This window comes from Canis lupus, chromosome 5 (genome assembly GCF_048164855.1).
Source record: "Canis lupus baileyi chromosome 5, mCanLup2.hap1, whole genome shotgun sequence".
Lineage (NCBI taxonomy): Eukaryota > Metazoa > Chordata > Mammalia > Carnivora > Canidae > Canis > Canis lupus.
Window position 1 is genome coordinate 55,204,082 of NC_132842.1, and position 19,784 is coordinate 55,223,865.

The following is a 19,784-nucleotide window of genomic DNA, read 5'->3' on the forward strand; positions in this document are numbered from 1 at the left end:
TTGTAAATAATGCTGTAGTAAACAGGTGCATATATCTTTTCAAATTAGTGTTTTTGTTTTCATTGGGCAAATAGCCAATAGTAGAATGACTGGATCATATGGCTTTTTGAAAATTCTTTGAGGAACCCCCATATGTTTTCCATAGTGGATGTACCAATTTGCGTTCTCTTCAGCAGTGCACAAGGGTTCCTTTTTCTCATCCTTACCAATTTCTTGTCGTCTTGGTTTTTTATTTATTGTTGTTATTTTATTATTTCTTTTTGATTTTCACCATTCTGGCAGGTGTAAGGTAATACCTCATTGTGGTTTTGATTTGGATTTCCCAATGAACAGTGATATTGAGCATCTTTTCGCGTCTCTTGCCCATCTGTTTATCTTCTTTGGGAAAATGTCTATCAGGTCCTCTGCCTGTTTTTAATCAGATTATTTGTTTTTTCTTGAGATTATTTTTTTGGATATTACTCCCTAATCAGATGTATCATTTGCAGATGCCGTCTCCCATTCAGTAGGTTGCCTTTTTGTTTTGTTGATAGTTTCCTTTGCTGTGCAAAAGTTTTTTTATTTTGGGATAGTCCCAGTAGTCTTGTTTTTGCTTTTGTTCGCCTTGCTTTAGGAGACACGTCTAGAAAAATGTTTCTATAGCTGATATCAAAGAGATTACTGCCTGTGTGCTCTTCTAGGAGTTTTATGGTATCCGGTCTCACAGTGAGATCTTTAAGCCTTTTTGAGTTTATTTTTGCGTTTGGTGTAAGAAAGCAGTCCAGTTTCATTCTTTGGATCATAGCTACCCAGTTTTCCCAGCCCTGTTTGTTGAAGGGTGACTGTCTTTGTCTCGTAGATTGACCATATAAGTGTGGGTTTATTTCTGGCCTCTCTCATCTGTTCTGTTCTACATGGCCGGTTTTTTTTTTTTTTTTTTTTTTTTTTTTAAGATTTTATTTATTCATGAGACACACAGAGAGAGAGGCAGAGACACAGGCAGAGGGAGAAGCAGGATCCATGCAGGGAGCCTGACGTGGGACTCGATCCTGGGTCTCCAGGATCCCACCCTGGGCTGAAGGCGGCGCTAAACCGCTGAGCCACCCGGGCTGCCCTACGTGTCTGTTTTTATGCCAGTACCATACTGTTCTGATTACTTAAGCTTTTTTTTTCTGGATCTTGAAATCCAGAGTCATGATTCCTCTAGTTTTGTTCTTCTTTCTCAAGATTGCTTTGGCTGTTTTGGAGCCTTGGTGCCTCTATACCAATTTCAGTATTATTCTAGTTCTACAAACAATGCTGTTGATATTTCGATAGGGATCACATTACATCTGTAGATGCCTTTGGGTTGTATGGACATTGTAACAATAGTAGTTCTTCCAATCCATGATCATGAAATATCTTTCCATTTGTTTTTGTCATCTTCAGTTTCTTTAATCAGTTTTTTATGATTTTTGTAGTATGGCTCTTTCACCTCTTTGATTAAGTTTATTCCTAAGTATTTTATTCCTTTCAGTGCAATTATAAATGGGATTGTTTTCTTAATTTCTCTTTCTGCTGCTTCATTATTCGTGTATAGAAAGGCAACAGATGTCTATGATGATTTTGTATCCTGTGACTTTACTAAGTTCATTTATCAGTTCTAGTAGTTTTTGGTGGTCTTTAGAATTTTCTATATATAGTATCTTGTCATCTGCAGATAGTGAAAATTTACTTCTTACCAGTTGAATGTCTTTTATTTGTTTTTCTTGTCTGCTGCAGCTAGGACTTCCAGTACTATGTTGAATAAACATGGTAGTGTCCTTATTTCTTGAAGAAAAGAGATGGAGGCTTTCTAGAACTCGTAGTTGGCAGATGTAGAGTGAACCCAGGTAATCTCATGTCATTGTTTTCATTACCAAGCTAAACCAGTCACTTCCTTCTTATTTTTGAAAAGTTGTTCTTTTCCACATAAATATTTTTTGTGGAGTTATTTTTAATTTTTTCCCTACACCTTACTTCTGCTGCTTTGCAACAACTCAGTGACTTATCTGGCCTTAGCAGGGGTTTTTTTCGTAATCATTTGCAGAGTAATATCTAATAACATAAACATTATTAGGTGAAATTGAAAGTGTTGGATCTACCACATGAAATCTAACAGTTAATGTTGGGAATCTAGGGGTGCCTGACTGCCTCAGTCAGAAGAGCATGGGCTCTTGATCTCAGGGTTGTGAGTTGAGCCCCGTGTTGGGTACAGAGATTACTAAAAAAATAAATTAAAAAAAAATGTGGGGAATCTAATTGGCTATGCTTGTGATATTTAAGATTTTCTCCCAAAGGTTCTTTGGGAAGTCTTTCATATTAGCAATGCGTTATCTCTAGTGTATAATACCTCTCAGGACAAAATCACTTACATATCAGAGTGGAATAGGAAGGAAAGCAGAGAGGGCAGACGATGATATTGTGACTTCACTGTGTAGGCTATTAGGAACAGAGCCATTGAGAACGCATGTTAAGGGAGAATAAACAAATGTCTTACTAAAGAACTATAGCAGAAATGAGTTTGAGCATCTTAAATTCTTCTGTGATTTTTAACATTCCATGTGTAGTGTGGCTGGATTAAGAAGAACTAGTGTCTTTTGTCCTAGATGAGTTGTTTTCCGAGGGTGGTGCCCAGACTGCAGCATAAGCATTACCCGAAAACTCGTTAGAAATGAAAATTCTTGGGGCGCGTGGGTGGCTCAGCGGTTGAGCATCTCCCTTTGGCCCAGGACGTGATCCCAGGGTCCTGGGATCAAGTCCTACATCTGGCTTTCCACAGGGAGCCTGCTTCTTTCCCTCTGCCTGTGTCTCTGCCTCTCTCTCTGTGTCTCTCATGAATAAATAAATAAAATCTTTAAAAAATAATAGTGATTTGACTGTTAATTCTAACAGTAACAGGACAGGTTAACAGTATTTAATGAGCCCAATAACTATTAGGTAATTCTCTATATATTAGTTATATATTATTATGAGTTACAGGCTCAATAATAATTGTGTCTCTCGGGGCTGTTTCTCTAGGTTAAAAACGTTTCTGCAGGCACACAAGACATGCCTCCTCCCCCTTCTGACTATGTGGAGAGAGTGGACAGTCCCATGGCGTACTCTTCCAATGGTAAAGTGAATGACAAGCGGTTGTATCCAGAGTCTTCCTATAAATCAACACCGTAAGTAGCATCTTCCTTCTTCAGATAGAATGACTCTTAAAAAAAAAAAAAGAATATTTCCATATGTTGATAAATCTGTTTCTGTTTACCATTTACTTTAAAAAAATTTTTTTTAACATTTTCCAAAGGCTGGAACCTGATCTTTGGCATAGTTGGTGGAGACTTAGAAGATGAGGAGGGTGGGACTGTCAGCTGGTGGGATCTTCTTCCCCTTCTAAGCTGAAAGTGATTCTTTTCTCTTGCTGGTTTAATAGGAAAGGGGTACATTAGATTTTTTCTGCTCTAGAAAAGTTCTCTTTCCCATTGCCAGTTTTGAGGTTGAGGTGAGAGTGAAGGACATTACTGATACAAAGCAGAGCTGTGTGCGGTTTTGTTTCTTCTTGCCTGTAACTAGTAGATCTCATTAATGGAACCGAAAGATTGCTGGTTGATCCACCCCTAGCCACATACATTTTTGTGTAACTAGAAGCTTTGTTTGAATTCAGGAATTCTGAGATCTCACCTGCTGAGCTAGGTTCTTCACATTGCTGAAGGAAGTGAAACTGATAAAGCCTCTAAGTATAGATTTACAAGTAGTGTGAATAATCTCACAGTGAGTTTCTGGCCTGCAGTGGGTGCCATTATGGTTATTGAAATGGTGTCCCCATTGTGTTTTTTTTTTTTAAACATTTTATTTATTCATTCATGAGAAACAAAGAGAGAGAGAGAGAGAGAGGCAGAGACACAGGCAGAGGGAGAAGCAGGCTCCATGCAGGGAGCCCGACGTGGGACTCGATCCAGGTCCCCAGGATCAGGCCCTGGGCTGAAGGCAGCGCTAAGCCACTGAGCCACCTGGGCTCAAAAATTTCATTTTTAAGTAATACCTATACCCGCCATGGGGCTCCAAGTCATAACTGTGAGATCAAAAGTTGTATATTCCATCAACTGAGCCAGGCAGCCATCTCATATATAATTCTTGAACTCCAAATTCATTTGTAGACCAAAAGTAAAAAATAAATGTTCCCTATAACTGCTTTGATTGTTTCAAGGTAAAGGTGTATCTGCTGGAAAACTTTGTGTTGCTTCAAAGTTTTATCTCCCAACTCCTACCCTCCCTCCCCTTCCCTCCCATTTAGTGGTCCAGTTTATATAGAGATCCACCCTGAGTGCACAGTAGTTTGGGCACCTGGAACCCCTTAAGATGACACCAGCAGCTAACTTAATTATGGAATCAGTTTGAGACAATAGATTTTATTATTACCCTGGAATGGAATTTGGAAACAGATGACAATATATTTGGTTTTGATCTTCAGGCTTGACTTTGCTGTTGGTTTCTTTCTTTCATTGTTTTCTTTCTTTCTTTTTTTTTATTTTTTGTAAGATTTTATTTATTTATTCATGAGAGACACAGAGAGAGGCAGAGACACAGGCAGAGGGAGAAGCAGCCTCCATGCAGGGAGCCCGACATGGGACTGGATCCTGGGTCTCCAGGATCACACCCTTGGCTGCAGGCGGCGCTAAACTGCTGAGCCACCCAGGCATCCCTTGCTGTTAGTTTCAGTTGTGAATGATTTGGAGGAATTGGATTGGATTTTGACAAAAATGCAGAGCCCTTGAGGCTGTTAGAGGCAAAGGTATACATAGTAGAAGCACAATCCTTGTAAAAGTTTAAAGGTATGATTTGCACAACTTCCGTGCATACATAATACATATTTATAATGCATCTTGTCATCAGCCGTGCCTCCAAACTAATTGTAAAGCCTGAGTGACATAGCATTCTACATGTTGTCTCTTTTCATGAAAACCTAGATATTTTCACAAATTCATTTGGAACAATTTAAAAATCTTATTCTTAAAAAAAAATAAAAATATAAATAAATAAATAAATAAATAAATAAATAAATAAATAAATAAATAAATAAATAAATAAAAATCTTATTCTTGAATAAGCCAGTACATTTGTAACATAAAATTTAAAAGAGAGGGGATCCCTGGGTGGCTCAACGGTTTAGCGCCTGCCTTTGGCCGAGGGCACGATCCTGGAGCCCCGGGATTGAGTCCCATGTTGGGCCCCCCGTATGGAGCCTGCTTCTCCCTCTTCCTGTGTCTCTGCCTCTCTCTCTGTATGTCTATCATGAATAAATAAATAAATCTTTATTTATTAAAAACAAATAAATAAATAAATATAAATCTTTATTAAAAATTTATTTATTAAAAATAAATAAATAGGGGATCCCTGGGTGGTGCAGTGGTTTGGCGCCTGCCTTTGGCCCAGGGCGCGATCCTGGAGACCCAGGATCGAATCCCACGTCGGGCTCCCGGTGCATGGAGCCTGCTTCTCCCTCTGCCTGTGTCTCTGCCTCTCTTTCTCTCTCTGTGTGACTATCATAAATAAATAAAGAAAAAAATATTAAAAATAAATAAAAATAAATCTTTATTAAAAATAAATAAATAAATAAAAATAAATCTTTATTTATTAAAAATTTATTTAAAAAAATAAAAATAAAAGAGGGCAGCCTGGGTGGCTCAGCGGTTTAGTGCTGCCTTTGGCCCAGGGCCTGATCCTGGAGACCCGGGATCGAGTCCCATGTCAGGCTCCTTGCATGGTGCCTGCTTCTCCCTCTGTTTGTGTCTCTATTTCTCTCTCTCCTCTCTGTGTATTCTCAGAAATAAATAAGTCTTTTGAAAATAAATAAATAAATAAATAAATAATAAAATTTAAAAGAGACAAAGGGATAGCTTTTGTCCCCAGCTACCAAGATTCCTATTCCTAGAGGCAGCTGGCTTACCACTGTTTTTTTTGTTTGTTTGTTTTCAAGTATGGGGGTTGAAATTACAACTCTGAGATCAAAACCTGAGCTGATATTAAGAGTCAGACACTTAACCGACTGAGCCACCCAGGCGCCCACCAATTCCTTTTATAACTTTCCAGGGTGCCTAAATGGCTCAGTCAGTTAAGCGTCTGCCTTCAGCTCAGATTGTGATCCCCCTGGGGGATCCCTCTTCCTCTCTGTCTCTCAGGAATAAATAAAGTCCTTAAAAAAAACTACCTTCCAGAAGTTATTTTTCAATACTTATGCTGGCCAAAATGTACATTCGTTATATCTTCCTTTAAGAAATACTAGCACATTAAATGCATTATTAGCACTATGTCTTTGAGATTGTGCATATTAGTATACAAAAAGTTTAAGGATCTGTTTTATAGCTGCATGATATTCCACCAAATGGATATAGTGTAACCTTTGGGTCTCTTACTGATGCATACTTTTGCCAATGGTTTGATATTACACATTGCTGTAGAGAATAAACTTGTGCATTTATCTCTTTATATATGTGTGAATATATCTGGAGGAAAAAAAAATTTTTAGATTTTATGTATTTATTCCTGAGAGACACACAGAGCCAGAGACACAGGCAGAGGGAGAAGCAGGCACCCTGCAGGGACACTGATGTGGGACTCGATCCCAGGACCCAGAGTCACACCCTGAGCCAAAGGCAAATGCTCAACCACTGAGCCACCCAAGTGCCCCTGGAGGACAAATATTTAAAACAGAAGTGCTAAGCTGAAGGAAGTTTCCTATTTCAATATGAAAGTGTACTAAAAAAAAAATCATACTCAAATTGTAGCCCCCTAAGGGGTATACCAATTTGTATTCCCAGCCTACACCTCAGAATTTTCTTGAAGGTCTGGAAAATGCACATGTGATGCTTAGTTTCAAAATCCAGAAGGAGAGGAAAATGGTGCTAAGGGATGTGGATGAGACATTATCTCCTGATTTATGTGCGCGAATGATGGAAGGAATTTGGAGCCTCTCGGGAATAATAGAAATTGCCAGGCATTACCCAAGGCAGAGTATCGTGTGCTCTGGAAGATTCAGAGCACATCCACTTGGTTGGAGTAGGGCTACACCTTCAGTCATAGGCTGTGTCTCCCCAGGCTTTCATAAAGGTGCCCACGAGTGCCTCTCCATGCTGTCATAGTGGATAGAGCAGAAGTTAGAACAGGAATGTTGTGTCTCAGGTCCATGGTAAGGATGAGGTCCTCAACACGAGGACTTCTTTCCCCGAAGCATAACACACATCCAGTAAAGAGTACTCGTCTTGGGCATACACCTTGATGGTTTTTCACGTGTGAACACTGAAGTTACCACTGCCACGCCAACAGAGAGATGTACAAGCACTCTGAACGGTCCTTGTGTGCCCTTCCTCACTGATATCCCCGTTCCCCTCCACCACAGTTTTGATGCCTTTAACTACCTGTTAGTTGTGTTTATTGTTGGGACTTCTTAGAAGTGGAATTATATGGTAATTACAGTTGCATCTGGCATCTTGCGCCTATCATCAACATGCCCTGTATCTTAGAATTTCAGTGCAATTAGAATTAATACTGGGTTAGGAGATGGCAAAATATAATTGAAAATGGTTTCTTTTCCACTTTTTCTAATTAAATTTAGGCAATATCCCCCTGGTAGGTACATTCTGTACTATTCTGTCCAAATCCAGGTGAATACATTGTTATAAGTTAAGGAAATTGGTCTTAATTTATAAGTATAAGCCATCCGGGTGGCTCAGTTGGTTATGCATCTACCTTGGCCTCAGGTCATGATCTCAGGGTCCTGGGATCGAGGCCCACCTTAGGCTCTCTGCTCAGCAGAGAGCCTGCTTCTCCCTCTCCCTCTGCATCTCCCTCTGCTTGTGTTCTCTTGCTCGCTCGCTCTCTCTCTCTGTCAAATAAATTAAATCTTAAAAAGTCATGGAAGTTGAATGTCAACATGCCACAGAGCCTTCAAGGCAGGCTGATACCTTGCCAATGAAACCTTGTATGGTGGCAGTAAATATGCAGCTAGCAGGATAATCTGTTAGGACTTTTATACAAGTCATAGGAATTCACTGGTTCCCATTAGGCCGAGGGATGGTCGAAGTTCAGGCATGGCATGAGCCAGGAACTCAGTAGGTGTCAGGGCTCCTGTTACTATGTGGGCTTTGTTGTTGGTACAGCCTCTATTAAAGGAAGACGGCAAAAAAAATAAAAATAAATAAAAAATAAATGAAGATGGTCGTCCACATTTTCCGGGCTACATTGAACTTCTGGCACAGGACATAGAAAATGGCATGTCCTTTCCCAAAGCTAACGTGTAAAATCTACTGAAAGATTCCTGATTGGCCCTTTTTGGATCATTGTTGTTCCCAAGTCTAGGGAGACAGTGTTCTTTGACTGACAGGGCTTAGATATTCCCCCCAGTAATGATGACAGTTTCAGAATACCATGTAGGGGTGCCTGGGTGGCTCAGTTAAGCATCTGACTTTGACTCAGGTCATGATCTCTGGGTCCTGGGATTGAGCCCTGCTCTGCAGGCTCAGTCGGTTGAGCACCCACTCTTGATTTTGGCTTTGGTTGTTGTCTCAGGGTCATGGGATCAAGCCCCATCTCCGGCTCCCCGCTTGGTGGGAAGTCTGTCTCCTTCTCCCTCTGTTGCTCTCTTGGTCTCTCTCTCTCAAATAAATAAATAATTTTTTAAAAAAAATTAAAAATAAAATAGTATGTACATAATGGACATTATTCTGATAGGACACTGATGTTGATCATGCCTTGTTTATCTTTCCTCACTGTTACTGGGTGTCATCAGAAAGCATTCCTGTGAATGTATTTTCAATTCAGTAATTATCTTGAACACCTGCCAGGTACACCGTAGTTGGCTAGGTGCCCTGGGAATGCCGAGTTCTTGTTCTCATGGAGGTGGCAATCTACCAGGGGCAGAAGACCGCACACAGTAGCTACACTGAGAGTCCGGGCAAGGTAGGAGCACCGATGGCATGTGCAGGTGTGTGTGTGTGAATAAAACAAGTGAATAAAAAAGAAAGACGTTGGGCAGCCCTGGTGGTGCAGTGGTTTGGTGCCGCCTGTAGCCTGGGGTGTGATCCTGGAGTCCCGGGATCGAGTCCCACATCGGGCTCCCTGCATGGAGCCTGCTTCTCCCTCTGCCTATGTCTCTGCCTCTCAGTCTCTCTCAGTCTCTCTCAGACACTCTCTCTCTCTCTCTCTCTCTCTCTCTCAATAATGAATGAATGAATCTTTAAAAAAAAAAAAAAGGGCTGTGAAAGGGTGAACTTTTGGACCTGGAGACTGAGGTGGATACCAGGGAAAACATGCAGCTGGTTGCCTCTTCAGGGTCGTGAGTATTATGACCTCATAGAATTTGTATCTAAGGGACGCCTGGGTGGCTCAGTGGTTGAGCATCGGCTTCTGGTTCAGGGCATGACCCCGGGGTCCTGGGATCGAGTCCCATATTGTTTTCCCTGCAGGGAGCCTGCTTCTCCCTCTGCCTATGTCTCTGCCTCTCTCTCTGTTATTCTCCCGTGAATAAATAAATAAAATTTAAAAAAAAATTTAAAAACCTGCACCTTACTGAAGTGTTAGTGCAGTCTTAAAAAAAGAAAAAGATTTTGTATATAAAAGTAGGTTCAGGGGATCCTTGGGTGGCTCAGCTGTTTCATGCCTGCCTTTGGCCCAGGGCGTGATCCTGGAGTCCCGGGATCGAGTCCCACGTCGGGCTCCCTGCATGGAGCCTGCTTCTCCCTCTGCCTGTGTCTCTGCCTCTCTCTCTCTCTATATATATATGTCTATCATAAATAAACAAAAATAAATCTTTAAAAAATATTAAGGGGATCCTTGGGTGGCGCAGCGGTTTAGCGCCTGCCTTTGGCCCAGGGCGCGATCCTGGAGACCCGGGATCGAATCCCACGTCGGGCTCCTGGTGCATGGAGCCTGCTTCTCCCTCTGCCTGTGTCTCTGCCTCTCTCTCTCTCTCACTGTGTACCTATCATAAATAAATAAAAAACAATTTAAAAAAATTAAAAGTAGGTTCAAAGATTATTGACAGTATACATAGCCCCGGAGGAAGCCTGCCTCTCCCTCTGCCTGTGTCTCTGCCGCTCTCTCTGTGTCTCTCATGACTAAATAAATAAAATCTTTAAAAACAAATTATGAGAGGAGGCCTGTCTTCATGTTTTAGGTTTTGGTTTTTTTGTATTTCTTTTGCTGGGTAGCTTCCTCCCTCTCTAGCCCCTACTCCCTTAAATATACCTACTGCATTACCAACGTGAGAAGCGTAATACCTGGCAACTTTGGCAGAGTGTCTAGGAACTTGTTACTCATTGACTCGTGGAGAAAGTCACATTTTCCGTCCTTTAGATGTAGCATTAATACAGCGCGCAGGCCATGATAACCTGAATCCATTCAGGACGAAGACCTAAATCACAGGACCACCCCCACACCCCAACCACGCACATGCGTCCCAAAGCTTTAGGATTCTGTAAGAAATCAGGAAGTGTAATTTGAAATCTGAAGACTGTGACAATTTGAATCAAGCAGTTCTGGATCACCTAGAAAACAGAGCATATACCTCGTAGACAGAGCTCAAGATTATAGTTCCTGTAAGTCGAAAGCCATGAGACAACGTTTTCTAATCTTCACACGTTTTTTAATAGTTGATTTGAGTAGCAAGGCTGATGTTGGACAGTCTCGGGCATGTCCTTTGCCTTCCTTTCATTGCTCTTCTTTCTTTAGCTCTGCGACCAAGGAAAGTTAAGCTGTGCGTCACTGTTACTCAGAAGTACTTTACAGTTGCCATATTCCATGTTTGGCTTCATTTTCATGCTTGTGGCAGAAACATATGCAATGAAAAATCTGATGCAATATTAAGTAATTACACTAGGAAAATAAGTCTCATGGTAATCCTTCCATGCCATTCGGTCTACATGGCCATAAGATTAGCAAAAGCAGTCGTTTAAATGTTTAATATTTTAGTTTTCCAAGCTTGTATCTTGAAAATTGATGTAGAGGAGTCTAAAAATTAATACTTAAAATGCTTACCTCTGAGAACCAGCTTCTGAAGGTAGACGGGTACAGGTATTTGTCTTCACCACCCAGCATTCCAGGAAACTGGAAGAACCTGTAGAAAAGAATCCTGAGCATTCTGTTCCCCAACCACTTTTGGAGGGTTCAGTCCCTGGCTCAGGTCAGGTAAACACCTCCTTCAGATCAGCCTGGGCTTCCTACCTTCAGATCAGCCTGGGCTTCCTAAAGTCCCATCTTGGATCCATCTTGCTTAGAAGGTTCTACAAATGGGCTCCCCATACCCTGGAACCTTCAAGCTAGTGGCGCGTCCTAGAGGACTCGAGTGGGTGCCAGCCTGAACACGGGGACGTGCTGTGTGTTGGGTCCCTGAAGTGGTGAGTGAGAGCACCAGGGCCTACACGTCTCCTCGTGCTTCCTGTGCTGCTCTCTGGGCTCGCTCTGCCCTCCCTGGCCAGGGGCTGCAGCATACCTCGTGGTCCCTGAAATCTGATTGCTGTTTCGCTAGGGTCCCCGAAGTGGTGCAGGAGCTGCCCGCCACCTCCCCTGCGGATGACTTCAGGCAGCCTCGCTACAGCAGCAGTGGGCACTTGGAGCCACCTTCGAAGAGGGCCCCCTCGAAAGGAAGAACGGGAAGGCCCAAGAGGCTGGAGCAGGACCACTATGAGACAGACTACACGACGGGCGGCGAGTCGTGTGACGAGCTGGAGGAGGACTGGATCAGGTAGTGGGGGGCCTTGTGCTGGAGCCGCCCTGGGCCAACGCTTGCCGGCTCAGCTGGGGTCGGGGGGTGCGGTGTCATTTTGACAACCAGGACTGGGGAGGATTTTTTTTTTAAGATTTTTAAAAACTTATTTATTTGTCAGAAAGAGAGAGCGAGAGAGAGAGAACCCAAGTAGGGAAAGCAGCAGGCAGAGGGAGAAGCAGACTCCCCATGAACCTGAAGGCCGATGCAGAGCTCGATCCCAGGACTCTGCGATCATGACCTGAGCCAAAGGCAGATGCTCAACCATCTGAGCCACCCCAGTGTCCTAGATATTTTTATTCATTTCCAGAGAGACAGACAGAAAGCACAAGCAAGGGGAGAGGGAGAGGGAGAAGCAGACTCCCCCCTGAGCTGGGCGCCCCACATGGGGATCAATCCCAGGCCCTGAGCCAAAGGCAGATGCTTAATTGACTGAGCCGCTCAGGCGCCCCTGGAGATAATTTTTGGTTAGGTTTTTTTCCGTAGTACTCTTTTGAAATAAAGACTGACGTGGAGGGGATATGTTTGGCTGTGACTATGTCTTAAAGATACTTCGAGCGTCTTCCACAAAATGACCGATGAACTTCACCAGTGCTTTTACTCATACCAGTAGGCACCCAAGAAAGGTCTTCCAAATAAATAAGACACCAGTGTAGAGGAACTTCTGTTACTGATTATAAAATTCCCAGAGCAGTGCTATGGCTTTGTTTTGGCATTTACTTTTAAGTTAAGGTTTCACAATGAGACCAGAGATCCTTTTAAAAGTTTAATCCAGGGGCGCCGGGGTGGCCCAGTTGGTTAAGTGTCTGCCTTCAGCTCAGGTCCTGGGCTCAAGGCCTGTGTTGGGCCCTCTGCTGCTCCCCCTGCTTGTGCGTGCGCATGCTCTCTCTCTGTCAAGTACATAAATAAAATCTTAAAAATAAATAAAATAAAATAAAATAAAATAAAATAAAATAAAATAAAATAAAATAAAATAAAAAGTTTAATCCGGGAGACTTTGGCAAATAATTTTCTAAACAATTAACAATTTCGAGTTCTGGCCAAGGTTGTGGTCGAGTTATAATTCATCATCACCAAACTATACTCCTGTGTGATGTGTAGCCAGCCCTTTTATGCCCAAGTATTCTGAGAAATGGAATACCAATCAGAAACATTTGCAGTGTGAATGGTGGTTAATCAAAACATTGCTTCTCAGGGTGTTTGGAGGGATGAGTGGCGTAGTATAGTTTGAAATCTCCTCATTGGTGGTTCTCATACCTCACTTTCCCCTCTTCCCACAGGAATTCTCAGCCACGGACACCTGAGTAGCTCAGTTGGTTAAGCTTCTGACTGTTGGTTTCAACTCAGGTCACGAGATCGAGCTTCACACGGGGCTCCCTGTTCAATGGGGAGCCTGTTTGAGATTCTTTCCCTCTGCCCCTCTGACACACACTTAAGATAAATAACTAAATTTGCAAAAAAAAAAAAAAAAAAGTTCTTGGCCACGTTCAGCCATCTAGCTATAAAATATTTTCTTGTATCATGGAAGAAAAAAAAAAAACCTTTAAAAAACCTGATTCATATTTCTCTTTTGAGCAAATCATTTCATTTCTCTCCCTTTGTAAAATGAAGATATTAGGCCAATTTAGATGTAAAAGTTGAAATTCCATCTTGCTATAAAGTTCATTAGTCCTATGAAACAATTCAGAGTATTTTTTTCAGTGGATTATTAGGTAATAGCCTCACCGTGATCTGTAAAGAATAGCTAGTATGTTGAGAGATACAAATTATACAGAATTTGAGGGCTTTTTTCTTTTCTTTTTTTTTTTTTTTTTTTGATGGTAATGTTTGCTTTATTTTTTTATAATAAATTTATTTTTTATTGGTGTTCAGTTTATCAACATAGAGAATAACACCCAGTGCTCATCCCGTCAAGTGCCCCCCTCAGTGCCCGTCACCCATTTACCCCCACCCCCCGCCCTCCTCCCCTTCCACCACCCCTAGTTCGTTTCCCAGAGTTAGGAGTCTTTATGTTCTGTCTCCCTTTCTGATATTTCCCACACATTTCTTCTCCCTTCCCGTATATTCCCTTTCACTATTATTTATATTCCCCAAATGAATGAGAACATATAATGTTTGTCCTTCTCTGATTGACTTACTTCACTCAGCATAATACCCTCCAGTTCCATCCACGTTGAAGCAAATGGTGGGTATTTGTTGTTTCTAATGGCTGAGTAAAAGGGCTTTTTTCAATTTAATGTATTGCCATATTATTTGTACAATGAGCATATATTTTTGTACACGTACATTTTTATTTTTTTATGTACATTTACATTTTAAAGTCTACTTTTATTTTATTTTTTTAAAGATTTTATTTATTTATTCATGAGAGATACAGAGAGAGAGAGGCAGAGACACAGGCAGAGAGAGAGAGGCAGGTCCACACACGGAGCCTGACATGGGTCTCGATCCCGGGTCTCCAGGATCACACCCTGGGCCGAAGGCAGGCACCAAACCGCTGAGCCACCCAGGTGTCCCTAAAGTCTACTTTTATAATCAAAGGACTTAAACTATTTCTGCTCAGGAAACAAGATCAATTTTTTAAAAATCTAAAAACTGTACTTGGTAGCGGAAGACAACCAGCTGTCAGTAGCTGTTCTCCCCTGCAATGATGAAAATGTACTTTGTGTTCCAGAATTCCAGTTTTAAGACTTGAAATATAAATATTCTATTATCATGTGGTGTTGTATATTCAGAATGAGTTCCTATGACTTGGACCTTAAATTTCATAAATGATTTTCAGTTTTCTTTGTTTTTGAAGAACTTATTTATTTATTAGAGACAGCACAAGCAGGGGGAGCAGCAGAGGGAGAGGGGGAAGCAGGCTCCCCACTCAGAGCAGGAGCCTTATTCAGATCTCAATCCAGGACCCTGAGATCATGACCTGAGCTGAAGGCAGACACTTAACTGAGCCACTTGAGGTGCCCCTTCTGTTTTATTTCTAAAAATTATTTAAGCATAGTATTTATTTTTAAAGATTAATTTATTTTATTTATTATTATTTTTAATTTCTTTTTTTTTTAAGATTTATTTATTTATTCATTCAGAGAGAGCAAAGAGAGAGGCAGAGACACAGGCAGAGGGAGAAGCAGGCTCCATGCAGGGAGCCCGATGCAGGACTCGATCCTGGGTCTCCAGGATCACACCCCGGGCTGCAGGCGGCGCTAAACCGCTGCACCACCGGGGCTGCCCTTATTTTTTTTTTTTTAAGATTAATTTATTTTAGAGTGTGTATATATGGATTGGGGGTGGGGCAGAGTGAGATAATCTCAAGCAGACTCCCCGTTGATTGTGGAGCTGTGACAGGGCTCCATCACAGGACCCTGAGATCATGAGAACCTGATCCAAAAATCAACTGGTGGCTTCTTAACTGACTGGGCTGCTCAGGTGCCCTCCCTCCTCCCCCAAGCATAGTATTTTTAAAACCATAAGCAGTGCTGTATAAAGTATAATCCTTTTTTTTTTTTTTTTTTTTTTTTTTTTTGAGAGAGAGACCGACCGTATGAACAAGGGGGAGGAGCAGAAAGAATGAGAGAGGATCTTAAGCAGACTCTGCTAAGCATGGTTCCAGAAGGGGTTTGATCTCACAACCCTGAGATCATGACTGGAGCCAAAATTAAGAGTTGGATGCTCTGGCAGCCCCGGTGGCACAGCGGTTTAGCGCTGCCTGCAGCCCGGGGTGTGGTCCTGGAGACCCGGGATCAAGTCCCACGTCGGGCTCCCTGCATGGAGCCTGCTTCTCTCTCTGCCTGTGTCTCTGCCTCTCTTTCGCTCTCTCTGAATAAATAAATAAATAAATCTTTACAAAAAAAAAAAAATAAAAATGTGTTTTCTTTAAAAAAAAAAGAAAAAAAAGGAGTTAGATGCTCAACTGACTGAGCCACCCAGATCCCCCTAAAGTATAATCATTTTTTTTTTTAATGATTTTACTTTTCTATTCATGAGAGACACAGAGGGAGAGGCAGAGACACAGGCAGAGGGAGAAGCAGGCTCTCTGCTGAGCGGGGAGCCTGATGCGGGACTCGATCCCAGGACCCTGGGATCACGACCTGAGCCAAGGGTAGACACTTAACCCCTGAGCCACTCAGGCATCCCAAATATAATCATTCTTAAGAGAAAACTTATTTTCATCCCACCTTCCCTCTCCCTGTATGCAACAGAAACAGGAGAATGTCATTTTCTACATCCCAAGAGCTCATTTTCTTTGATGATTAAACACTGGATTTTATGTCTGCCAGAGTCCTAAGTAGTCATTTTCTAACTCAATTTTTAGGGAATATCCACCTATCACTTCAGATCAACAAAGACAACTCTACAAGAGAAATTTTGACACTGGCCTGCAGGAATACAAGAGCTTACAAGCAGAACTTGATGAGATCAATAAAGAACTCTCTCGCCTGGATAAAGAATTGGATGACTATAGAGAAGAAAGTGAAGAGTACATGGTAAATTCAAACCTGAAAATTATATATTACATATGATATGATTTAATCTATGAAGATATCATGTCCTTTCTATTGTTGATTTAAATTTTGCTGGTCACTCTCAAATTGGTTTCATTGAATAATAACTGAAATCCAATCTTGGATGTGAAAGTCTTTCCAAATTGAAGAGTGCACTGATGTAGTTAACAAGTACAAAACAACAGGCTATGTACATATATCCCTTCCTACTTACAAAAACAAAAGAGCTATATTACTTTTTCTATTTTTAAACACAGGTCATTGTTTCTGTAAGATATTACACATTATAGGATTGTGTACAGAAAAATAAACTACCTTAAATATTGTCACTTGGTTGTCACCAAATATGAGTTGTTAAAATATCCCCTTCATGCAAAAATGCACCTAGACATGCACCATCTTTGATGAAAAATTATCTTATGTTTTACTTGCATCCTTATTGTTTTCTTACTCAACGGTAGTTTATGGTGGTGGTTTTTTTTTTCCCCCACTTGGCTGAAGTAATGTTTGTCCGTGAAAGTTACTCTTTTTAATCCCTTTCTATACTATACTCTTCAGGAAAAAAGTCACTTAAGGAATGGGGAATTATGCTTCAGCTCTTTAAAGGCAGTGTACTCACATACATTATTTAGAATTCTTGTGCATGAGAAATTGGTCCGTTCCTCCTGTTTATCTTAATCATTCATATATGTCACTATTGACTCAGTAGACGTCTATTTTATACTTTGGGTTATAATCTGCTACTTTATTTTGTTGGTCAAATTATTTTATATATACGTACTATATTAGCATGTATATAATATGGTAAATATGTATGTGATTAATATATACATGATAAATATGTATGTATTTTAGTGGGTGTGTATGTTAGTATATATAAGTTAATGTATATAGTAAGTTAGTTACTAGGAAGCTCAGACCAGTTTCATAATCTTAATGGGGTATAACCAGATGAGCGCTGTGCCTTACAGAAGGTCTCTCTGGTGTCGGCATGGCACCTGCAGCAGCCTGGGGAGAGATGAGAGGCAGCAAAACAAATAGCTACGGCACGGGAGGTATAAGTCATACATTTCTCTTTGCTGGCTTCCTTCAGCCCCTCTTGCTACCTATACTAGTTTTAAGAGCCTAAAGACTTAGTTATTTTAATTTCCTCTATTTGCGGCATTGTTGGCAGTTTTAGCCCCAAAATATAACCTCAGGCATGTTACTTTTGAAAGAGAAAATGCCCCTGCTAAACGTGTTCTATTGTGTTTCTCATTAATAGGCTGCTGCTGATGAGTACAATAGACTGAAGCAAGTTAAGGGAGTAAGTATCACATATCTGTAAGATTCCCTTCAGGAAGAATTTTTCTGTTATGTGTTTTTTTATTTAACCTTTGGAATGACTATGAGTACGGGTACCTTGTCACACAAACACTGGCTATGACAAAAGGCCCTAAAACTGCATGGTGAAAATGGTAGCAGAAATTAGAACCTTAATTTCTGTTGTTTGCAGCTACTTTAAACTTTTTTTTTTAATTTATCTTATTTTATTTATTTATGATAAGCACACAGTGAGAGAGAGAGAGAGGCAGAGACACAGGCAGAGGGAGAAACAGGCTCCATGCACCGGGAGCCCAATGTGGGATTCGATCCCGGGTCTCCAGGATCGCGCCCTGGGTCAAAGGCAGGCGCCAAACCGCTGCGCCACCCAGGGATCCCCTTTTTTTTTTAAATTATACATACAGAAACTTGCACGAGGCTACAACTTGGCAGATTTTCACCAAACGACCATATACCTAGCACTCAGATGAAGAAATGTATTTCTTAGAGTACCTGGAAACCCTCTCTTGTTGCCTCCTCCCAGTTTTTCCTCTCCCCACAGATAACCCCCATCCCAACTTCTAACATCATAGATGAGGTTTGCCTATTTTGAACTTTATGTAAATGGAATCATATAGTAGGGATTTTTTTAAAGGTTTTATTTATTTATTTATTCATGAGAGACACAGAGAGACAGAGACACAGGCAGAGGGAGAAGTAGGCTCCCTGTGGGGACCTGATGTGGGACTCGATCCCAGGACCCCGAGATCACACCCTGAGCCAAACGCAGCCTCTCAACCACTGAGCCACCAGCTGCCCCTAGTATGGGTTTTTCATGTGTCATTTCTTTCCTTTTTTTTTTTTTTTAACGATTTTATTTATTTATTTGAAAGAGGGAGTGTGCAAAAAAGCAGGGGAAAAGGCAGAGGCAGTGGGAGAGGGACAAGCAGGCTCCATGCTAAGTGTGGAGCTCAACAAAGGGCTCGATCCCAGGACCTTGCTGGGATCTATCTATCTCATGACTTGAGCTGAAACCAAAAGTCGGATGCTTAACCGACTCAACCATCCGGGTGCCCCATATGTGATGTCTTTTGCTCCTTCTGAATATCCATTCATATTTTTTTGTGTGGCTATGGTTCATTTATTTTTGCTTTGTGAATAAAAGGTAACTTATTTATCCATTCTTTTGTTTGTCAGTGTTTGGTTTGTCCTCAAGTTAGGGCTTTTACAACTAATGCGGCTTTAAGTGTCTGTGTACGTGTGCACATGTTTGTTAGGTGTATACTTGGGAGTGAAATTTCAGGGTCATTGGGAAGTATCTGTCTAACCTTTGGTAAGTAGTGTCATAGTGTCAGACAGCTCTCCTGCTTTGCCACTTTATATTTCCAGTGAGCTGTGTAGTTTCCTTTTGCTCCATATCCTTGTTAATACTTGCCATTCATTATCAGTCATTCTTGGTTTATAACTTTTTTTCTTTAAAGATTGTATTTATTTGAGTGAGAGATTGAGAGAGAAAGAGCACAAGATAGGGGAGTGTCAAAGGGAGAAGCAGACACCTCACTGAGCAGAGACCATGATGCAGGACTCAATCCCAGGACCCTGGCATCAGGACCTGAGCCAAAGGCAGACACTCAACTGATTGAACCACAGGTGCCCCTAAAACTTTGTTTTTAAAAGATTTTTATATAAAAATTTTTAAAAATCACAAAACACCATAATTTTCAATGCAAGAGTTTAAAAGTATATACAGTGGGGGGCAGCCCCACTGCTAAACCGGGTGGCTCAAGTGGTTTAGTGCCACTTTCAGCCCAGGGCCTGATCCTGGGGACCTGGGATCGAGTCCCACGTCAGGCTCCCTGCATGGAGCCTGCTTCTCCCTCTGCCTGTGTCTCTGCCTCTCTCTCTCTCTCTCTCTGTCTCTCATGAATAAAAAAAAAAAAAAAATATTTAAAAAGAATATACAGTGGGGCACCTGCCTGGCTTAGTTGGTAAAACATGAGAGTCTTGGTCTCAGAGTTTTGAGTTCAAGCCTCACGGTGATTGTAGAGAGTACTTAAAAAATAAAAAACAAAAAGGAAAGAAAAAGTCTTGTTCCCCATTTACCCATTTATTGTTTCCCAAGTCAACCAATATCACCAGTTTTTGTTTTACTAATTTTATTAAAGATTTTATTTTTAAGTAATCTCTACAATCAGTGTGGAGCTTGAACCCCCAACCTCAAGACCAAGATTCACATG

At 41.3% G+C, this 19,784-nt stretch overlaps 1 protein-coding gene across 9 annotated transcripts in view; it reads left to right on the top strand.

Moving 5' to 3' along the window:
- OCLN (occludin) overlaps positions 1-19,784 on the top strand; it is a 54,805-nt gene that overhangs the window by 31,694 nt on the left and 3,327 nt on the right. For 8 of the 9 annotated variants that reach the window (XM_072826733.1, XM_072826729.1, XM_072826730.1 and 5 more), the window contains exons 5-8: positions 3,019-3,164; positions 11,507-11,722; positions 16,056-16,227; positions 17,510-17,551. In XM_072826733.1, the coding sequence (XP_072682834.1) occupies positions 3,019-3,164; positions 11,507-11,722; positions 16,056-16,227; positions 17,510-17,551 (576 nt within the window). The remainder of the gene's footprint in view (positions 1-3,018; positions 3,165-11,506; positions 11,723-16,055; positions 16,228-17,509; positions 17,552-19,784) is intronic. The other variant, XM_072826737.1, reaches the window with a different exon arrangement.